Genomic DNA, 20,627 nt, shown 5'->3' with positions numbered 1-20,627 from the left:
GGCAGCTCAGTGAGCCAGCTCCCCCAGCTCTGACTTCCCCTTGACCTTGGAGCATCAAATAAATTCAGGGTCCAGTGCCCAAGAGAGAGATGAGGGAGAGTGTAATGGTGGCAGAGCTGGAAGAAGGAGCTGTTGACTCTATGCCTCACTTGCCTTGTCCATCCAAGGGTGTCTGAGTTATCGGTGAGTGTTCAAATATTTTAAAGCTGGAATATGCAAAACCTCCCCCAGAAGCTTACTACGTGGCAATCTCCTTGCGGGCACCTTATTTGTTTCACTTCACAGAAATGTAATAACAGCTCCATGAGACAGGCACTCTGATATGCCGACTTTACAGATGCAGAAGCTAAAGTCCAGAGAGGTTGAACAACATGTCCGTGGTCAAGTATGAAGCTGCTGAGGTTAGAGCAGGGGCAGGGGAAGCCCACTAGAGAGGCACCTTGGAGATCCAAGGAGCAAGCTGGGAAATCCCATTCCCGAGCCCCCCTCCACTAGGACGCGCGCTATGCGCTTAACTCTGCTAAGGCCTCGCTGTGACATTGTGAGATTTGTGTCCGTTACTTCAGCACTGGATTTTGCCTCTTGCCTTCGTTGTAGAAGGTGACTTAGGACTTACTGGAAGAGGGAAACCAGATGAATAAAATCAGGGATGTGTCAGAAGCAGGCAGTGTGTGGGGGGGAAGCCGTGACGCTGTCAGCAGCCTAAAATGGGCACAATCCAGCATTTCTGGTTGAAAACTGTGGGCTCACCAAGCCTGGGGCCGGCTGACGGCCTGGGCACACCACTGCTCTTTCTAAAGCGCCTCCATCTCAGCATGCTTTGGCGGACGTCCTAACTCTCGGAGGGATTGTTGCTTGCTGATCCAGCCGTGATTACTTCTGAAAGATGGAGTAATGACAACAGCTATCATTTCTGAGCATTTATTATATGCCGCCCCTGTGCAAACCATTTTTCCACACATCGAATCCTCTCAAAATTCCTGTGAGGTGAGCTGGCATCCCAGTGGCCTTGCCCTAGTTCTAGCCCTGCTGAGCGTTATGATTGCTTTCATGAACAGATAGAGAAACTGAGATTCAGAGGGGTGAAGCAACTTCCCCCAAATCACACAGCTGGTCAGCAGGTGAGCTATGCCTGTCTGACACCTATGCTTATTTTTCCTAAACTCAGTTGATATGGATTTTCTTTGGATTTGGGGGAGAGGGTCTCTTTTCTACTAGATAGGAAACCTGATTGATTTATCAGTAAGTTACTAAGAGGTTGAACATTCTGTGAAAACATGTCCATCCACCGGCCCTGAAATGTTCTGAAATACGTTTGGGAGCCAGATGCCTGTGACAATTGAGGAGTTTAAGAATTTTGCACGGGAACTGAAGCCATATCAAAACAAAGCTTTATTTTTGTTCCTATATGAGAATGTCACAGCTAACAGGTATGTGAGGCAACTTGGCTTCTAAGGTTTAGGAAAAAGAATAAAAGAAGTAAATTGTCATCCTTGGCATTTTCCCAATGACATTTGCATTTTTATTTCTATTAGAAGTCCGTTTTCGCAAAGAAATGTCGCCTTAGTCACTTGAAGCTGCTCTTCCCTAGGAAACAATTGTAAATGTAATAAGTAAAAAGAATAGAAAATGCCAACAGGGAAGAAGTGAGCCACCTGGGGTCAGGTTCATCATGTAGACTGATTTGGTTTCCTTCTGACATTCGTGTTCCGGAAGGAAAACTTGGAAAATTTCTAAATGTAGGGTATTTAAGAGTGGCAAGGAGTGAGGGGAGGGGAAGAAGGAATTAAATTGCAAACCCACTGGGTAGGCCTCAAGCTTGGATTTCCCCAACTCTAAAGAACCGTTTTACACGTTCCAGTCGCCTCATAGTTACTGAGTCCCCCTTTTGCGTAGGGTATAAGGTTGTTGTGGAAAGATATAATAAGGTCATGATGGCTTTAAAATTATTCATAATAAAAGCGCATTTTGAGACTTGATTCTAAATGTTAAGCTTAAATTTGAGCAATTCAATTGCCCGTTGAATAGAAATGAAATCCCACCGGTCGGCAGTTATTTCTTCCAACCACTGTGTGTGAAATTGAAATCTGAAGATACCATTTCAAATATTCGCCTTCTCTAAGGAAGTTCTCCCCAAAGAGTTGTGAAAGATAAGAAACTGACCCAAAGTCACCGGCAGTAATCACTCTTTTCTTTACGCACTCGGGTCAAAACAGGAGCCGATTATTCAAAGGAAACTTTATGCCCCAAAGTTGGTTGTTCAGAAGTTACCTCCTGGAACCCAAGGATTATATTTATTTTAACAACTAACTTGAGCCCCATGCAAAACAGTGGCAAGGAGGTCAGCAACTTATCAGATTTAATAAGAGCAAGCAGTTCCAAGAGTATCACCTACTCACCAAGGTAGTGAACATTAAAATGGAAAATGCTTATGTTTTGTTGAGCAGCAATCAGAGGTGAGGTAAAGGGACCCTGCTCTGTTTTGCTTTTTAAAAATAGAAAACTGATTTTAATTTGGGTGGGAAATTCTTGTCTTCAAATTTAATTTCAAGCTTTATTTGTGTATTTATTTTTTGACATATAAATGACATACATCATACTAGTTTCAGGTGTACAACACGATGATTCAGTGTTTGTAGAAATGGTCACCACAATAAGTCTAGGTAACATGTCATTATACGTAGTTACAATTTTTTTTTTCTTATGATGAAGACTTTTAGGATCTACTTTCTTAGCAATGTTCAAACACACAGTATTAACTACAGTCACTATGCTGTACATTACATACCCAGTACTTACTTATTTTATAGCTGGAAGTTGGTGCCTTTTGACTCCTTTCGCCCACGTCGCTCACACACACCAACACCACCCACTGGCAACCACAAGTCTGTTCTCTATATCTATGAGTTAGGCTTTTATTTTTTATTTTTAAGATTCCACATACTAGTATAAGTGAGATCATACAGTATTTGGTCTTCCTCTGTCTGACTTATATCACTTAGCATAAAGCTCAAGTTCCATCCATGTTGTCACAAATGGCAGGATTTCCTGCTTTTTTATGGCTAACTAATATACAACACTAGAGGCCCTGTGCATGAAATCTGTGCACTCGGGTGGGCGGGGGGAGGGAGACCCCTCAGCTTGGATTGTGAGAGGGCTCAGGCCGGGATGCAGGAGGGTGGCTAGCTGGGGAGGGACCGTGGGAGGGTCCCCGGCCTGTCTCACTCAGCAGCAAGCTAACCTACTGGTCAGAGCGTCTGCCCCCTGGTGGTCACATCAGTGCATGTCATAGCGAGCAATTGAGTGGCTTTAGCATATCATTAGCATATTGCCCTTTGATTGGTTGAATGGCTGACTGGACAACTGGACACTTAGCATATTAGGCTTTTATTATATAGGATTTTCTTTATCCATTCACCTAATGATGAGCATTTAGATTGTTTTCATATCTTGGCTATTGTAAATAAGGCACCATGTTCATTGGGGTGCATATATCTTTTGGACTTGCTGTTTCTTTTATTTTTTATTTTTATTGATTTTTTACAGAGAGGAAGGGAGAGGGATAGAGAGTTAGAAACATCGATGAGAGAGAAGCATCGATCAGCTGCCTCCTGCACACCCCCTACTGGGGATGTGCCCGCAACCAAGGTCCATGCCCTAGACCGGAATCGAACCTGGGACCCTTGAGTCCGCAGGCCGACGCTCTATCCAGTGAGCCAAACTGGCTAGGGCAGGACTTGCAGTTTCTGTTTTCTTCAGATAAATACCCAGAAGTGGAATTGCTGGATTCAAGCTCTCTTTAAATTCTCCCGAGGATGTCTTTGCTCTAACATAGCAGCTGCCAGTTATGAGCACTTAATATACGCCAAGTGCTTTCTATGCATTTCATCTCATATGTTATTACCCCCACTCCACTACAAGTCTGTGTCTCACACTTTGCAGGCAGTCACTCATTTAGTCCTCACAACAACGGAAGCAGTAGGTCTGGCACCCCCATTGTATAGATGAGTTTCAATTCCTGCTGCGAGGCCAGGTTCACACAGGTGGGACACAGGCCGTCTGACTCTGGAGCCACGGCCCAATACTGGCTGCTCAGGCTACGGAACTTTCCTAGGCCACACTGGCTGTTAAATAAGAGGCTACATCAAACCCAGGCAGTGCGGTTCCCAAGTCCTGGCATTTGACCACCACACTGACATGTAGGCTGTAAGGATGTAAACTGTCGATCACAACCTATATGTTCATTTTCATTTCTGATCGGAGAGTGGTAGTTTACATGTTTGTCACAGAATTTAGGCTGGCCTAAGAAATTCTAGGGGTTTTCCTTTTTAATGAAAGACAAGGATCTAAAGAAAGATTGGGGGAAAAAAACACCCAGAAGAATCTGATCAGGAGAATGTCTTTTTACATACTAAGGCTTGACTTGGACCCAAAGCTGCTCTTAAGGCTTCCTTTCCACACTCACACACAGGGACGGATTTTAATTGTGCCCATTAGGGACCCCAGCTTTGGACATGCACACAATAGTGAATTCTGGTTTTACTTGTAAGAAGTCAGTGAGGATTTGGCTCTGAACAGGGAAAAGGACATGTCCAGGGATTCACTTCTGACTTCGGCCACAACATTCCAAGGCGAACTCACCCAGGCCCTTCATTGCCATCTGTGAAATGGGAGCAAAATGACTATTACTGTGACCCAGACCGTTCATTATAAAAACACCCTGCAGCGTCTGAACGTACTTGGCAGTTTCCTCTTTACAAGACTGGTGACGGGCGCGTCATGCACAAATGGGCCTTTAATAATAATTTCTGAATGTGGTCCTTTTGAAGGAACTCTGACATGGCCCAAGGGACCCAAAGTTTTTCTACACAGAAGGGCAGACGATTAGCTTCCTCTCCCCTTCTGTATCTCCCCCCTCTTCCCAGAATTTGCCCTTGAGGTTAGAGGGGAAAACTGAACTCCAAAATCAAGTCTGGCTTTTTCCTCTTCCCCTGACCCAGGGCAAAATGGTCTCTTGATCATTCATTGCTCTCCATCAGCGGAAAGGCACTTTCTCTTGTGCAGGGAGTATGGCTGGCATTTTACGGGGGCGGGAGGGGGGGGGGGTGGCGGGCAGGTTAGCCGCAGGAGTCTGGTTTTTGAAAGATGCTGAGGGAGGGAATTCGGCCGCCAGCAGATGGAGAGGAGAGGAGACTAGACCAGCGTGGTCCCTCCCAACCACCCTCCCTCTGGGATTAGCAGCCCTGGCGGCGCTCAGGCAGACCCGGCCCGCGCAGTCCTCGCTTGCACAGCTCCAGTCGCCTGTCTGGAGAGCGAACGCACGCCCGCGGCCCGCAGAGCCGCGCTGCCCCGGGCACCCGCGCAGCACAACCGCGGTCCTGGGACCTGGGACCTCGAACCCCGGACGGGCGCGGAAGCCACTCGGGACGCTTGCATTTCTGTATGTGCTTATTTCACATTCTTGCCTTTTCTTTCTTCCTGAGCAGCCCGCTGGTTACTTTTATAGCCTTCATTAACCAAAAGGGAAGCGAAGAGGGGAAGCCCTGGGAATCATTAGAGGCAGCCCAGCCGCCTCTCCAAGGAGAGAGGTTCACTGAGCGACTCCCTGTCCCCAACGCTGGCCCCTTTAAGAAGCCAAGTCTGTCCTGCTGCTGCTGCTGCTGCTGCTGCTGCTGCTGTTTGTATTGCAAATCCCCAGGAGCCCCATTAAAAAAAAAAAAAGAAAAAATGGGGGTGGGGGCTACCGGGCAGCTGTCCCTTTAAATGTGATTTCCTTCTATTGTATTTGAATCGTGATCAGGAAAAGGAAATGAAACCAGAGACAGAGGGAAGCTGAGCGAAAATAGACCTTCCCGAGAGAGGGGGGAGCCCAGGGAGAGAGGCGCGATCCCCTCCCCGCCCCCAGGCCGCCGCCCCCTCCCTGCCCTCGGCGGCGAGCTGCGCGCCGCGCCCCGGGGGGAAGGTGCGAGGGGCTCCGGGCGGCCAGGCGGGCGCGCACCATCCCGCGGGCGGCGCAGAGCGTGCGACCGCGCGCGAGCCGAGCCGGACCGGACCGGGCGGCGGCGGCGGCGGCGGCGGCGGCCGGCGGGACCGGGATGGAAGGTTAAGTCCTGAGCAGCAGCAGCAGCTGCAGCCGCCGGGGCCAGGCTGCGCGCCCCGGTCCCCCGCCTCGGCCGCGGCGCGCCGGCAGCCCGGTGATTCGCTCTCTCTCTTTGGCGTTTGAAGGGAGCGCGGTGACTGTCCTTGAGCGCGGAGGGGCGAGCTCGCCGCCCGAGCGCCCCGGCCAGAAGAGGCGCAGGAGCAGCGGCGCCCGAGCACCCGAGGGGGTCCGAGTCCCGGCCGCCGGCCAGCACCGAGCCACAAAGGGAGCGCCCCCGCCGCCTGGCACGCCACCTCCCTCCCCAATGTCCTCGGCCATCGAGAGGAAGAGCCTGGACCCGTCTGAGTAAGTGTAGCGCCCCTGCCAGCGGGGAGCGCGGTGCCCGCGACCTCGCGCCCCTGGGAGGCGGGGAGCGGGGCGGCTGGCGCCAAGGCTCCAGGTGCGCGCCCGCGGCGTGCCCTTGGCTCCCTCTGCCTCGCTCGGGGCTCTCCTTGCTCGCGGTGACCCTGGGGGGACTGGGAAGGGGGCTGGGCGGCGGGCGGGAGGGAGGGAGAGGGGGTCAGCCTGGCGCCCGTGCCGGTTGCTCCCCTCTCCCCGGGAGGCTCCCCAAAGCCACCGCGGGCCAGAAAGTTTGCACCGGAGCGGGCACCCGGGGAGCGCGGAGGCGCGCAGGTGCAGTCCCGAGAGCGCCGAGGGCTTGGTTCTGCGCCCTTCGCCCCTCTCGCTCCTGCTCGGAACCCTTTCTCTTTGTCCATTTGGTCCTGGAAAGGGGGACATTCCAAGGGGGGCTTCCCCAGCGCCCGACAGCCCACTTCCCGGCCTCCTTCCCGGTCCGCAGGTGGAGCAGCCGCCAGCAGAGCCGGGGACCGGCAGGGGAGGGGGTGTGAGCGTCCATCTCGGAGCTCGCTCTGGCCGCCGGAGGGGAGGGGAGTCCTCCGATGGGGGCCTGTGAACCTGGAAAGTTAGTGTACACTTGGTGTCTAGGTGAATGTTTCTGGGGATCGGAGCCTCACAGCTTTCATCACAGCCTCCGAGGGGTTGGGGCCAGAGCTCTCAAGAGCTTTTGCCGCATCTGCTTTCTGAGCCTCTTACTGGTTGGAAGTGTTTCCCTGCGCCCAGCCCCTGCGTCTCCAGCCCAGCCCCTAGTGTTAACGTGGGGGGAAAGGGTTGTTTAAAACACCGTTTTCCCGTCCGAGCAAATGCGCTTTTAAGATTCATTAGCTGTCTGGTTTTGAGAATTTTTATTCCTTTGAAGTCCCCCATCTAATCCTTTGAAGGGATTTGTTACACAGACCAAAGGAGCTGGTTAATGACTTGTCCATTTGTGCTTTTAAGAGGCATTTGTTTTGTTTTGTTTTCTTTCCTTTTCCTGCTTTAAAAGAATTGTGCTTTCCTGATTGAAGTCTCCCCTTCCCCCCCCATTTCAGCCTTCTATGGTGTTTATATACCTGGGTTTTACCCTCGGTTACCAGCATAAAAGCTCAGCATGTTCTCATAAAACACAGGAAGTGCCATGATCCAATGAGAACATAAACATCACTATTCAATCTTGAAGGTTCAGGCACCAGTTCTATACCGAGTTAGGTTTGTTCTAACAAAAAAACAACACCCAGCTTCCTTATATTCTCAGGAGAAAAATAACATTCCTTTTCATACATATGCGGACACTAGGTTTAAAGGGTGGTTTGCTCACTTCCCCCCCCCCCCCCCACCCACCCCCCACAAACCTAGAATTCCAACTTAGCTCTGAGTTCTCAGAGGCTGGGCAAGACCATAGTAATACAATAAGAGTGAATTGGATAGATCAGCCGAATGTAGCCACTAATCCTTTTATTAGAAGATAAATCTGGTGGTTTCAGTTCCCTGAAGGAAGTTTGCCCTTTTTAAAGTTTGTGCTTTTTCTCTGAGATTAGGAAATTGAAACATTCTAACCTCATAACACAGCAGGCACCTACTGAAGGATGCTTACTCATCCTGTGCCTCTCCCTTGGCTAAGGAGGATAGGCGCTAATGGAAGATGGACCAGCTTGTTGAGGAATTACTGCAGCACATCCCCTCTCTCTCAGAAATGGTCAGGAAATTATCCCAGAAATCCTGGATGAGGTGCACTCAGGTGTAATATTCAGATAGGTTCTAGGGGGGATTATGAAATATTATTTGGAAGGTGAATCCCACACAGTTATTGGCTTGGAACATCCACCAAAGATAGTACGGTATTGTCATTAATTATAGGAAGATAGGTAGAGCCAATATCTTATCCTGTCCTTTCCTATCTAGGGCCATCACAATAGCTGTTTTGCTTAATATCTCTACTGTAGACCGCTATCCTACCAGCTTCACTGTGTACTTACTCAAAGCCAAGTTGGGTCAGTGTGACCAGCATCGCCAAATTACAGATAGAAACTTGCCTAGGCATATGCAAATGAAGTGTTTAGACAGAAAGACAGCCAGAATCCATGAACACGGGTTTTCTCTTCTATGCAGTCGGTGGCCCCAGCACCTCCCCGTGAGTAACAAGAGAAATTCATTTTAATTCCAACAGTTTTTGCACCGGCTAAGTGCAAATTCTCCTCTTTCACAGTTGGCTGGCAGCATCAGCATCAAGGCATCCAGCGATGTTGAACAGGTTCCCTTAGCGCAGTGGCCGGCAGACTCATTAGTCAGCAGAGCCAAATGTCAACAGCACAACGACTGAAATTTCTTTTGAGAGCCAAATTTTTTAAACTCAAACTATATAGGTAGGTACATTGTTATTAACTTAATTACGGTGCTCCTGAGGCTTAGGAAGAGCCACACTCAAGGGGCCAAAGAGCCGCGTGTGGCTCGCGAGCCGCAGTTTGCCGACCACGACCTTAGTGTTTCTTGAAAGCCCCGAGTAAGACCAGGGACTGTGGAAAGAGAAGAGATGCAATTCTGAGTTGATGCACAGGAAAAGGCTGGGGACATTATTTTTTTTTTCAGAAGGAAGAATGGAAAGCCTTATTTATGCCTAATCCATGGAAACGAAGAAAAGCAAGTCAGGCTTCGGCGAGCTCTTAAAACTATTTTAAAGTCTGGAGTTTTTAGAAGAAAACTGGCTCGGGTTTCACACTTCCTTGTCCTAAAAGGAAATAATCTCATGAAGGGTCTCGACACTCCATCTGCAGAGGTTGGGCTTGGTTTCAGTTTTCCCACAGAGTCACAGGGAGGGGTGCGCGTACAGACAGAGCCACCTGAAGCTGTCACAGTGTGTCACCAACACAGATGACCTGGGCCTCATAGCCCTTAAGTGTAATGGGTGCTGAGCTCGGTGGGCACAGGCCAGTCAAGCCACAAGGTCTCCCGGTAGGATAGTGCCAGTTAGGAGATACAGAGTTATACCCTCAAGGTACCCAGGGGTAATTTCCCTTTGGGAATTTCCCAGTTGGAAGCAGGTCTATTAAAAAAAAAAAAAGTACAGAATAGATACTTTAAAAGTAGATTCGTGTTTGAGGAAGGTTCAAAGAGCACTTGTTAATTATTTACAAATCAACAGGTATTGGGTCTTTCCTGCGTCCCATTTGGTGCTAGAATCATTTCTTCTACTCTTTTTTTTTTTGCCCTTTGGCAAATAACGTCATCTATTTTAAAATGTAAAAACGGAAGTATTCAGATTCGAGTTAAGCAAAGTCAGAAGCTGTATGACTTCCTAATGAAAGAACACATACCGCGAGCTCACTGTTAACAACTGCCTGGATGGAGATTTTAGAGTCTAATTGCCTTCCACTCCCTTGAAAATAATTGTTGCCTTCTCCCCATTTTCTTTTCTAAATCAACTTTATCCAAATCAGTTTTGCTGTCGTAAAGAATTTCACATGCAGGAAGGTCTAATTTGATGTCTTTATAAGTTTAACAATGGCCTTAACACCTGGGATTGTTCTCCAAGGATTCGTTAGGTAAGAAGGACGGAATAAGGAATTTCTGTAACAAAATAAAATAAAATAACGAGACTTCCTATTATGTCCTGAGGGAATTTGTATCTTGAAAAGAAAAACTAAAATGATCACTTTTGGTCACTTTCTTCCTCACCTCTGCTTTTGTGCAGTCGGGAAGGACTTGAGGTAGGGTGGCAGGTAGATTCCATAGGAAATTTGCAGGTTTTTAGCCTAAATAGTCAGCTGTCCTGGCAGTAAGCAACTGTTCAGTCCAAATGCCTCCTTTGGGGTTCAGCAGTGCACTTGGGTCCTGGTATGAGAGGAGGGAAAAGAAGGAGAAATGTGGAGAGAGGAAAGGAAAATAGGAGGAGAGAGTAGGAAAGAGAAGGGGGATTGGAGGTACGAGAATGGTGCTGGGCTGGGAGGGGGATAGTACCACCTACAGTTGTCTTGGGTGCCTCTTGGTGCCCTGCATTTACTTCTTCTTCTTCTTAAAAAAAATTGATTTCAGAGAGGAAGGAAGAGGGAGAGAGAGAGAGAGAGAGAGAGAGAGAGAAACATCAATGATGACAGAGAATCACTGATCGGCTGCCTCCTGCAAACCCCACACTGGGGATTGAGCCCACAACCCGGGCATGTGCCCTGACCAGGAATCGAACTGTGACCTCCTGGTTCATAGGTTGACACTCAACCACTGAGCTGGCTGGGCTGCATTTACTTCTTAAAGGGTCTCCCGTCCTAACCCAGGGCTGGCAGGGCCCCTCTGCAGTCCAGCCTGTGGGTAGGTTGTCCTGTCCTTTCTCTATGTCACCGACAGACCATTGAGTGAGGCTCCCTGTTTGTTGGCCCAGGGTGATTCCTGACCTTGGGTGCTTGTCTAACCACCATGAGTTCGTCCCTAATGCTCGGCCTTCTTCCTAGGGAGCCCGTGGATGAGGTGCTACAGATCCCCCCGTCCCTGCTGACATGTGGAGGCTGCCAGCAGAACATCGGGGACCGCTACTTTCTGAAGGCCATCGACCAGTACTGGCACGAGGACTGCCTCAGCTGTGACCTCTGCGGGTGCCGGCTGGGCGAGGTGGGGCGGCGCCTCTACTACAAGCTGGGCCGCAAGCTCTGCCGGAGGGACTATCTCAGGTACCCTCCTCGCCACCTTCGGGGCCCTCAGCAGGGAGGCCGGTGTCCACAGACATCGGAGTCTGGGTCCGTCTGCGGGGCGCCAGCCAGAATGAGCTCAGGCTGCAGAGGCTGTCTCCATGGCCCCATGCAGAAAAGCAGTTGGCATGTCTTCCTGTTTGGGAAGCAGGTTTCCATCCATTCCTACGGGGGTAAAAGACAAATAGTTTAAAGGCAAGAGAACGATAAACGCAAAATTCAGAATACTTCGTAAGTGTGAGGGTGGGCTCTTAGGAGCTCATGTAATGCTTCAAAGCATACCTATCGGTTATAACTATTCCTTTGTATGACTCCAATGTGATGGGAGGAGAAACTTAAAAATAGAAATCATGTTCCCACTATGGCGCTCCAAGATTTTGACTGTCACCGTAGGAAGGCCCTGAAGTCAGTTGCAGGTTTGAGCCCTGGCACCACTGCTTTCTAGCTCTGGGACCTGGGTCAGTTACTTAACTTTCCTAAGCCTCGATTTCCTTATCTGTAAAATGGGGATAATAGTAATACCTACTTCCAAGGAGGAGGTGAGGGTTAGATGGGGTACTACAGGTAAGGTGCCTGACATGGTGCACAAATATCAAATAGATGTTAGCTGCTCTTGTAACTGACCCTCCTGACGTTGCCATTAAGACTTCTCCTCTTGCCCTAGCTGGTTTGGCTCAGTGGATAGAGCGTTGGCCTGTGGACTGAAGGGTCCCTGGTTCGATTCCAGTCAAGGGCACGTACCCGGGTTGTGGGCTCAATCCCCAGTAGGGGGCGTGCAGGAGGCAGCCAATCAATGATTCTCTCTTATCATTGATGTTTCTCTCTCTCTCTCTCCCTCTCCCTTCCTCTCTGAAATCAATAAAATACACATATAAAAAATATATATTGTTATAAAAAAAAGACATCTGTCTAAAGAACAAAGAAATGGGAGCATGGAGGGGCAAATAGGACCTCTACTGAGACAACCACTGAGGACCTTTCTAATGCTCCAGGTCATATATACTATTGGCCATTTGCGCCTTCCAGCACTCAATGAGTGCCTTTGCCCGGAATGTTCTAGAATTTCCAGTTTCACATTAGCTGCTGTGGAGGTAACTCTGTGCCCTCTATTGTCAGATCTGCTCAGCTGTGTAGCTGTCAGTTTTTTGCCATCTTCCTGTGGCAGAGGGTCCGTGGAGCATGCAGCCCTAATACACGAGGACCACCCAACCCTGCGAAGCTTGTTTAGACTCCAGTGCCCTTGGCTGCCAGCCTAGCTCTTCCTCCCCAGCCCACCCTGCCGAGCATTTTACATTAAAAAAAAAAAATTGCAGGCAATTCCACAGTGAAGAAAGCTTATCTGCTTACCGAGAGGCTGATAGGATAAGCTTTCCTCCCCCTAAATTCCCTGATAACGTCCTTGCAAATTTGGTGATTCACAGAAAATAAGTAGGGTTTTAGTGATCATGATTATCTTTTTGCTCAATTTCTTATAAGTTACAAAAGGAAATAGAATCGGGATAAATAGAGACCTGATTTTGCTCGAGACCGGTTTGCCAAGTCGATGCAGAAGGCAGACGAGCAAATGATTCCCATTGGGCCCCCTGACTACATCCCTGTCAAATCATTTGAATCTTATTAAATGAAGTGCCGGGAGAGTAAGGTCAGAAGAGCCGGGGCTTCTCCTATCTCTACGGTTTTATATAACATTCAAGAATAAACCCGGTGCTGCCTGGCCTTGTTAATCTTTTCCATTTTTAAAAAAGGAGAGAAAGAAATAGTCTGGGAGAACCCAATGTTAATTAACTTGTGTCTTGGTGACATGAAATAATTCTTCTCCCTGCTACATTCCTAGGCAACATGTTAATTAACTGTGTTAGTGCAGGCGGTTCCAGCCATCTTTTAATATTTATATTATTGTTATTAAAATGGGCAGGAGAAGGCTTAAGACGTGACACCTCTTGACAGAGGAGAAGAATATTTTTATTTTTGCTTCGGGATGGCCCTTTAGCCGAGAACTTGTTTGTAAGGTATCGTCAGTGTCCTAACAAGGGCATGCTGGAGACTCAAGGGGTCCTATGATGGGGTTCAGGTCTTCCCCCTGGGATAACTCCTCCTGAGGATCTCCAGTGGCCTAGTCACCAGTTACAGTCTTTCCCTGACATTTAGCCTCAAATATTCATGAGACACCACGCGGGGCCTAAAGCCTGCAGTGTTGTGTTGTGTTGTGCTGTTGGGAACCTAACAGTAGCTGCTACTGTGAGTGCTGGCCCACATCCCTTCTGGTCCCTTTTTACCAATTTTTGTGTGCAGGGCGCCCACCAACCCAGTGGTTTCACTGTCAACAGCCAGCACCTGCATCTGTTCCAGCCAGAAGCATGCCCACTCCCCCCAGACGCCCAGATCACCTGAACCAATGACCTGCGCTGGGGGAGCACCAAGACCCTGCACCCTTGCCTGGTGCCTGGAACCAGGGTGACCTGGAGACATAACTTACACCTCAGAGTCCTCTTGCCAACTGGCCAGAGCTCCCCCTCCCGCCCCCCCCACATCCAGGGACTCAGCCCAAGATGCAGCTGTGTGCACCTCGCTTGCCTTCTGTCCAGTGTCCTTGCCCCCTAGCCCAGTGGTTGGCAAACTGCAGCTCGCGAGCCACATGCGGCTCTTTGGCCCCTTGAGTGTGGCTCTTCCACAAAATACCACGTGCGGACGCGCACGTACAGTGCGATTGAAACTTCGTGGCCCGTGCACAGAAGTCGGTATTTTGTGGAAGAGCCACATTCAAGGGGCCAAAGAGCCGCAGTTGGCCGACCACTGCCCTATCCGGTTTCCCAAGAACACATCCTCAGGGGCTCTGCATCTGGGATCTCCAGCCTGAGGCCCCAGTTCTCAGTGCCAGCGCTGAATGCTCACGTTAGACATCAAGTCCTAGTGTATTTTTACTCTGAGCAGAGTCTCCCAATACCTGAGCTGGAAGGGGCTGCAGAGGCCTTCGCTTCCAGTCCCCTTGCTGCCCAAGTCAAGACGCAGAAGCCGGAGAGAGGAGTCCTATGCTCCGGGGCACCTGGCTTGTTAGAGGCGATGCTAACTAGACCTGAACTTGTCTCCCAAATGTTATTCCTTCGGCCTTCCCTTCATTAGCTGCCTGATGTGTCTTGTAATTTACCCCCGACTTCCCTTTAATAAACGCTGTCCTTCCTTAAGGGTCACACACCCCAGGCGGTTGGCTTCATTTCACGCACACTGTTTTGTGAGTCGTTGAGCCTTGCTCAGGCCCAAACTCAACTTGCTGAACAGTCAGGAAACCAGAATTGCCTTTCCACTCTGTGACCTCCAAGGTGGCAAGTTTCCTACCGCTCCGCCATCTGCTACGCTGGGATAGAATGTTCTCCCGCAGTAATGAGTTCGCTCGCTCCCAGGTGGTGCCTTGAAAACGCCCAAGCTCTTCCAACGGGAAGCGGGATTCGGAGGGAACCGAGCTGGCCCTGGCTCTAGCAGGGAGCTCTCTGCCCTCAGACCAGGTCTGCTTCATCCCGTTAAATTTCGCCCAAATGTTTCTTAATTTGTCAATTGCCCTTATCTGCCCTACAACCTCTCAGACGGTACTGATTGATCCCCTGCTATTCTGAAGTTAATAAGAACTTCCAGTAAGAACAAGCACTTACCTAAAATTGTCCTAAAGGTTTTCTGTGAAAAGGACCTGCTAAAAGGCCACGCTATCAGGGACGTGTGAAAATGACTTCCTGTTGCGGGACTGGTGCAGTTGGGAAGACCCGAGATGCGTTAGGACACAATCAGTGTTGGCTTAGCCCTTGACCGTTGGTGCTGTGACATACTCCCTTAAATCCTCTAGCAGCGGAGTGAGGTAGATGCTCTGCTCACTGCCCTTTCACAGCTCACAGGAACCAGAGTCACAGGCGCTCAGGGGGACTCCTGGGCTGACTACCCCTGGCTCTTCTGATTCCAGTACTTGGGATACTCATCCACTCTTGCAGGCTGCTTCCCTAACTTCCAGAATCACCTGTAAGTGCTCGTTAACACACAGAACTCTGGGTGTCACCCCCGCCAACGAGGGTCTCAATCAGGGGAACCTGAGCATGTGCATTGCTGACACGTTCCCAGGGGATGCAAATGCTGGTGGTCCCAGGACCGCAATCGGAGAACCACAGCACTTGGTTCCACTGTGCGCATCTCCCACATTGTCACTGGCTAGTGCTTAAAATATTCAGAGACTGGTCTAGTGAAATATTCATGGACTGGTCTATGGAGACGTAGGAGAGTCTTTATTTCAATGTCAGAAGTTTCTCCAAAGATTCATGGCAACGGGGCAGCGAGGACCTTGAATTAAGATCTTCCGTTCGACGTAGAGAGATGCTCTTTGTCCTCTAGGTCTCCGAGGCTGATTAACTGTACCACGTGCTTTCTGTCCAACCCCCTCTGTCTCCCAGAAGCCGGGGGCCCCGTGGACAGTCACGTGGAGGTGGCCTTGGTAGCTTATGGAATTGGTAGCTGTTGACATGATAAAACTTGAGAGCCTCTGAAAGATGCCCATTTCGTTACATTCTTGGTCAATTCTCTGTCAGCGGGTCCCCCAGGGGTTTACTGCAGCTTCTCTTCTAAGATGCAGGTCCCCCTGGGAGGGGACACAGGATACATGCCTAACCTCTGAACTTAGATCACTTCCGGTGAGTCTTTTCCACAGAGGAGGGCCTGGGGCAGCCTAGGGGTGTGTGTTGGGGGCAGGGGGGTGCTGCAGGCAGGGAGAGAGCTCAGAAGAGGGGCCAGTTATGCCAAACACAAACGCCACAGATTACGGTTTCATCCCAGAAACCGCAGGAAAGGCTGTACGCGTCGGTCATCTGTGTGATCTCAACTCCTCCTTGCTTCCTGATATCTTGAAAATTCAGCGTCCTCCTCAAGCCCTTTCTGCCAGTGTCTCTGCCAGTCTTCTCAGCTTTTCTCTCTTTTTCTGCCCCCTCCTCCCCCAGGCTTTTTGGCCAAGATGGTCTCTGCGCCTCCTGTGACAAGCGGATCCGTGCCTATGAGATGACGATGCGGGTGAAAGACAAGGTGTACCACCTGGAGTGTTTCAAATGTGCCGCCTGCCAGAAGCATTTCTGCGTGGGCGACAGATACCTGCTCATCAACTCCGACATCGTGTGCGAGCAGGACATCTACGAGTGGACTAAGATCAATGGCATGATCTAGGCATCTCTGGGAGGTGCTCCACCGGAGTCCCTGTCTCCAGGGCGTCTTCACTCTTAGGCGCTTTGGGGATTCGAGGGCGGGGTGAGGCATTTCTTAGCGGGTGGTAGACCCTCACTGGGCACACGACACAGCATCTAAGTGACATAATGCAAAAAATGATACCTAAATGTGACGAAATGACCGGCCTTTAGGGAGGACGTATGGACTGTAGCCACAGCCTACCCATAATAACTGACATGATTAGCGAAGGCAGGGAGCGTTTGGGGAGGGGACAGCCTTTGGGCCATCATGACGGAGCTTTACACCTACAGATAGGGAGTTGTGGAAGGAGGCGCTACAACTTTGACCCTTGGCGACTAGAGATGTGCAATTGATTTCTTTACTTCCTGGCTTCCATGACAACCCTGTTCCAATCACTGTCCTCCACACACGAGAAGGATAGGAGAGCAGCCACCCTTTTTCCCTCGGCCACCTCCCCAAGGCCTTAAGCTCTGAATCCAAGGGAAGCAGCATAGAGACACATTTCAGTTGAAAATGGGAACTGCAACTCTTAACCACACACATTTAAAGCGACACTGATGAATCCCTGTTTTCAGATACCTTAGTTTTAAGGTATCTGAAGGTGAGGAGTTCCACAGATTGTTTCTATACAAACGTAAATCTAAAAAAAAAAAAGGTTGTTCAACTATTTTGTTATTTTAGATTCTATCAAAGTATTTGTTGTGTGTAGTTAAAAAAAAACAAAACAACAAAACACCAAACCTCTGCAGACAATAAAAACGACAAGACTAAAATGTAGTGTTGTTTATTTGATAATGACTTAACAAATTGGGATGGCGGGGAAATGGCCTTTTATATTGTAAAGGAGAAGTAAATAAGCAATTTACTTTTAGGTCAAATAAAAAGTTCCGTTTATTGCTGGGGTTTGTACGAGGCAGGCACATTTCTATATTACTAGCAATTATATAACAGGTCATCATGTAGCTCGGAGGGATGGGGAATAATTAAATTGTTATTGTAAGACGCACATTTCACTTCAGCGTTGTACGAAGTAAACGGAAGATCATTGCCTTTGGGAAACCTATAACCTAGAAAGGACACAAATACATAAAACAGATTCCCTTTGGGAGAGAAGGTAATTACCTAGTTTGAAATGTGGCAAAGATGCTGAGCTTGACACTTCGATTTTCCCAGACGGGTGTCTCAGGGTATTTTATGACAAGTGGTTAAGAGGACCTCGCTTTGAGGATTTAAAGCAGGCACCTTCCCTTGGTGCGGATTTTTTTCCCCATTCACGCTATTCTGGTCTCCGAGAACTGACTCTGAGCGCCACCTGCTGGTCGTCACTTCTCAAGACTGTCCCAAATGAAAGACCAACGTAGGTGGACATTCATTTGTTCAATAAAAATTGGCAAGCAGTCTTAATATGTTTAGTTATTAAGACATCAGAAACAGGCATGTATTTATACGGTTAATTAACTATGATATTTCTTTAGAACTTCCATCACTAAGGTTTATTTGATTTCTTCTAGAGGAGAAATAATTAAGAGATGGCTCTCTTGGTCTGTAAAAGTGGTTGGGAAATCTGGCTGCTTAAGGTGGCCTATTTAAAACTAATCTAATTACATTGCCATTTCAACTCAGGTGGTAGTAGGGTGCTGCCAGTGAGGGGATGTTTGTTCTGAATCACCAAAGGGGCCCTGACCAGTGTGGCTCAGTTGGTTGAGCATCACCCCGTGCACCTGAGAGAGGTCACTGGTTCAATCCCCAGTCAGGGCACATGGTGGGGTTTTGGGCTCAGTCCCCAGTAGGGGGTGTGCAGGAGGCAGCAATCAATGTTTCTCCCTCTCCCTCCCTCTCTCTCTAAAATGAATAAAAACATACTTTAAAAAATAAATCAACAAAGGGGATGTGGTTCTCGAATTATAATCAGAATTCAATCCACTATTTTTAATTATACCAACATTAATTGTAACGACAATAGCAATAGATTTTAGCTATGCAACTATTTTATAAGCAGTATTAGGTGAAAATACAAATGTTTCTCGCCTTGGAAGGGTAAACTTCATTCGTAATCCCTGAGGCAGTACAACACACAGAAGATTAAATAACGCAGCCAATACCTTTGCCTCCTCAATAAAGCAATGATGAACATTTTCCTTTTGTCCATGGCACAATCTTGCAGAATTGAGAGTCCTTGTGGTGAGTCATCCCAGGAGCCCAAATGCCTAGCCCACAGCTGACTTGAGAGGAAGGACATATAAAGAGACTTCTGGAGAGAGAGAGAGAGAGAGAGAGAGAGAAAGAGAGAGAGAGAGAGAGGCTTCCAGGGGACCAGCTCCCAGAGTCTACCCTGGTGATTTTTGCCCGAGTGTGTCACCCAGGTGCCCTAGACCAGAGTCAGGAGAACCGGGCGCCTGCCCCCTTCCCTGGTCCATGCCTTAAGTCAGCATTTGGCCGAAACGTTTGCTCCCTCTCGCCCCAGTAATCTTATGCCCAGAACCAGCTTCCTGTCATTGCTGTCTCTAATATTGCTACTGCTTCTCGGGGAATCTTGAAATTCCACAGTTAAGATAGAGCAGTGGCTGGTAACTTCACCGTCTGAAGACTTGGAGTTGAATTGCAGTGGCAGGACTGTTGTACTTAACGAACATTTATATAACCCTTACCATGTGCCGGGCACTCTCCTAGGTCTTTACAAATATTGACTCCTTTAATCCGCGTAACAGCCCTGGGGGGGGCCACTTCTATTCATTACCATCCATAGTTTACTGTTGGGGAAACTACGTAAGTTGCCTAAGGCCCTATAGCTAATAAATGGCAGGGGTCGGCTTTAACCGAGGTAGGGCCTTCACCTTGTGCTCTGCTGCCTCTCTCTCTCTCTCTCTCTCTCTCTCTCTCTCTCTCTCTCGGTCGCACTCACCTGAAACTCAGGTTTATCATCTGCAGAATACAAGGTTATTTGAAAATATCTGAGTTTGGTCTAACCAGAAATGTAACCGAAGCACAGTAATATAAGACTAACACCATAACGATGAGATGTACAAAGTGCTATGGAAACACACATAAAGGAACAATTAAATTGGCCCAGGGGTGGCTATCTGGAGTAAAGTGGAAATGCCATTTGAAATGACCTTGGACCAGGAAGAAGGTGACACTGGCAAGGGCAAAAACTCAGAGACCTTGACCTTCAGAGCAAGGTGTCAGGTGAGCCCAGGGTTTTCACGCTGATGTTTGTCACAAATCTAAGTCAAAACCCAGGAATCTCTGAGGGGCAGGAGGAGGAAGCAAGGGAGGTAAAAGATGGACCTGGAACATCTTTTTTATGCCAGAAAGTAAGGAAGTGTCCAAAAGAATAATATAGGCATGGCAAAGAAGCCAGCTTGTAGGGGCTATCAATGGCCAAATCTGGAACAACTTGACTACCGAAATATTTAAGGACAATGATGAGCTAGAAACCACTGGGGTTGGGGGGAGAGATCATTTGTGAGTTAATACCAAAAATAAATAAATGGAGCGAAGGGAGGGCTCTTGCTTACAGCAGAATCTTGGGCTCCAACTGGTAAATGTGAAGAGTGTGTGGGAGTAGGAAAATCATTTCGCAACTCTCACAGTAAGACGACAGAATCAAACAGGAATCATCCATAGCTGCTACAATTCTACAAAGAAAGAGCCAGCTACTCGGATGCTCTTAAAGCACCTTCCCATATGTTGCTTATTAGTCGCCAGGGGAGGGGGCAGTAATTACACAGTGGAGACCTGGATTGCACCTTGAGCAGGTGGTCAGTGAGGGGCAGATGGACACGGCGTGCCCCCAGATGTGACACCCTGCCAAGGACACAGTGTCACTCTCTTTAGTATTCCGGCTGCGAATGCATCACCCGGATCTACCTATGAGACACATTACCAGACAAACTCGAAATCACGAACTTTGTACTTAAAAAGGCCGGGAGCGGACTCTATTGTTCAAAAAGGTCAACATTGTAAAAGGCAAAGATGGCTGTGTTCCCGATCAAAGAAAGCTGAGGAGACCTGACCGCTAAAGCCAACACCCGGCTCTATGCTGGATCCAGGACTGGAGTGGGGGACATTTCTCTGAAGGACATCCTTGGGTCCATTGATAAAATTGGAATGTGAATGGGTAGATTTGTCCAAAGCATAGCTGGTGAATCCAGCGAAGCCCATACCTGCACTGTGGTTCTCTGGGGCGATATCCCTATTATTAGGAAACACACTCTGAAATATTTAGGAGTAAAAGGTCATGATGTATATAACTTATTCTCAAATGAGTG

The 20,627-nt window shown here is 48.6% G+C and overlaps 1 protein-coding gene across 1 annotated transcript; it reads left to right on the top strand.

The window, feature by feature from the left end:
• The first annotated feature begins 5,968 nt into the window (after positions 1-5,968).
• LMO2 (LIM domain only 2) lies at positions 5,969-17,254 on the top strand. The gene is made up of 4 exons (XM_070427763.1): positions 5,969-6,102; positions 6,226-6,445; positions 10,915-11,130; positions 16,116-17,254. The coding sequence occupies exons 1-4, from the start codon at positions 6,096-6,098 to the stop codon at positions 16,333-16,335; spliced, it is 663 nt and encodes a 220-aa protein (XP_070283864.1). The 5' UTR covers positions 5,969-6,095; the 3' UTR covers positions 16,336-17,254.
• Positions 17,255-20,627: the final 3,373 nt, after the last annotated feature.

This window comes from Myotis yumanensis, unplaced genomic scaffold, assembly GCF_028538775.1.
Source record: "Myotis yumanensis isolate MYYU_CA2020_CCGP unplaced genomic scaffold, mMyoYum1.0.hap1 SCAF_10, whole genome shotgun sequence".
In the NCBI taxonomy this organism is placed as follows: domain Eukaryota; kingdom Metazoa; phylum Chordata; class Mammalia; order Chiroptera; family Vespertilionidae; genus Myotis; species Myotis yumanensis.
Note: the sequence above shows the minus strand (reverse complement) of the source record. Positions and strands in the feature narration are given on the sequence as shown.

What these genes read in the sequence shown, in the direction of transcription:
- LMO2 (XM_070427763.1), top strand. An exon ending in AAGAGCCTGGACCCGTCTGA is followed by an intron (nt 6,446 to 10,914) that starts GTAAGTGTAGCG and finishes CCTTCTTCCTAG; the next exon opens with GGAGCCCGTGGATGAGGTGC. An exon ending in TGCCGGAGGGACTATCTCAG is followed by an intron (nt 11,131 to 16,115) that starts GTACCCTCCTCG and finishes CTCCTCCCCCAG; the next exon opens with GCTTTTTGGCCAAGATGGTC.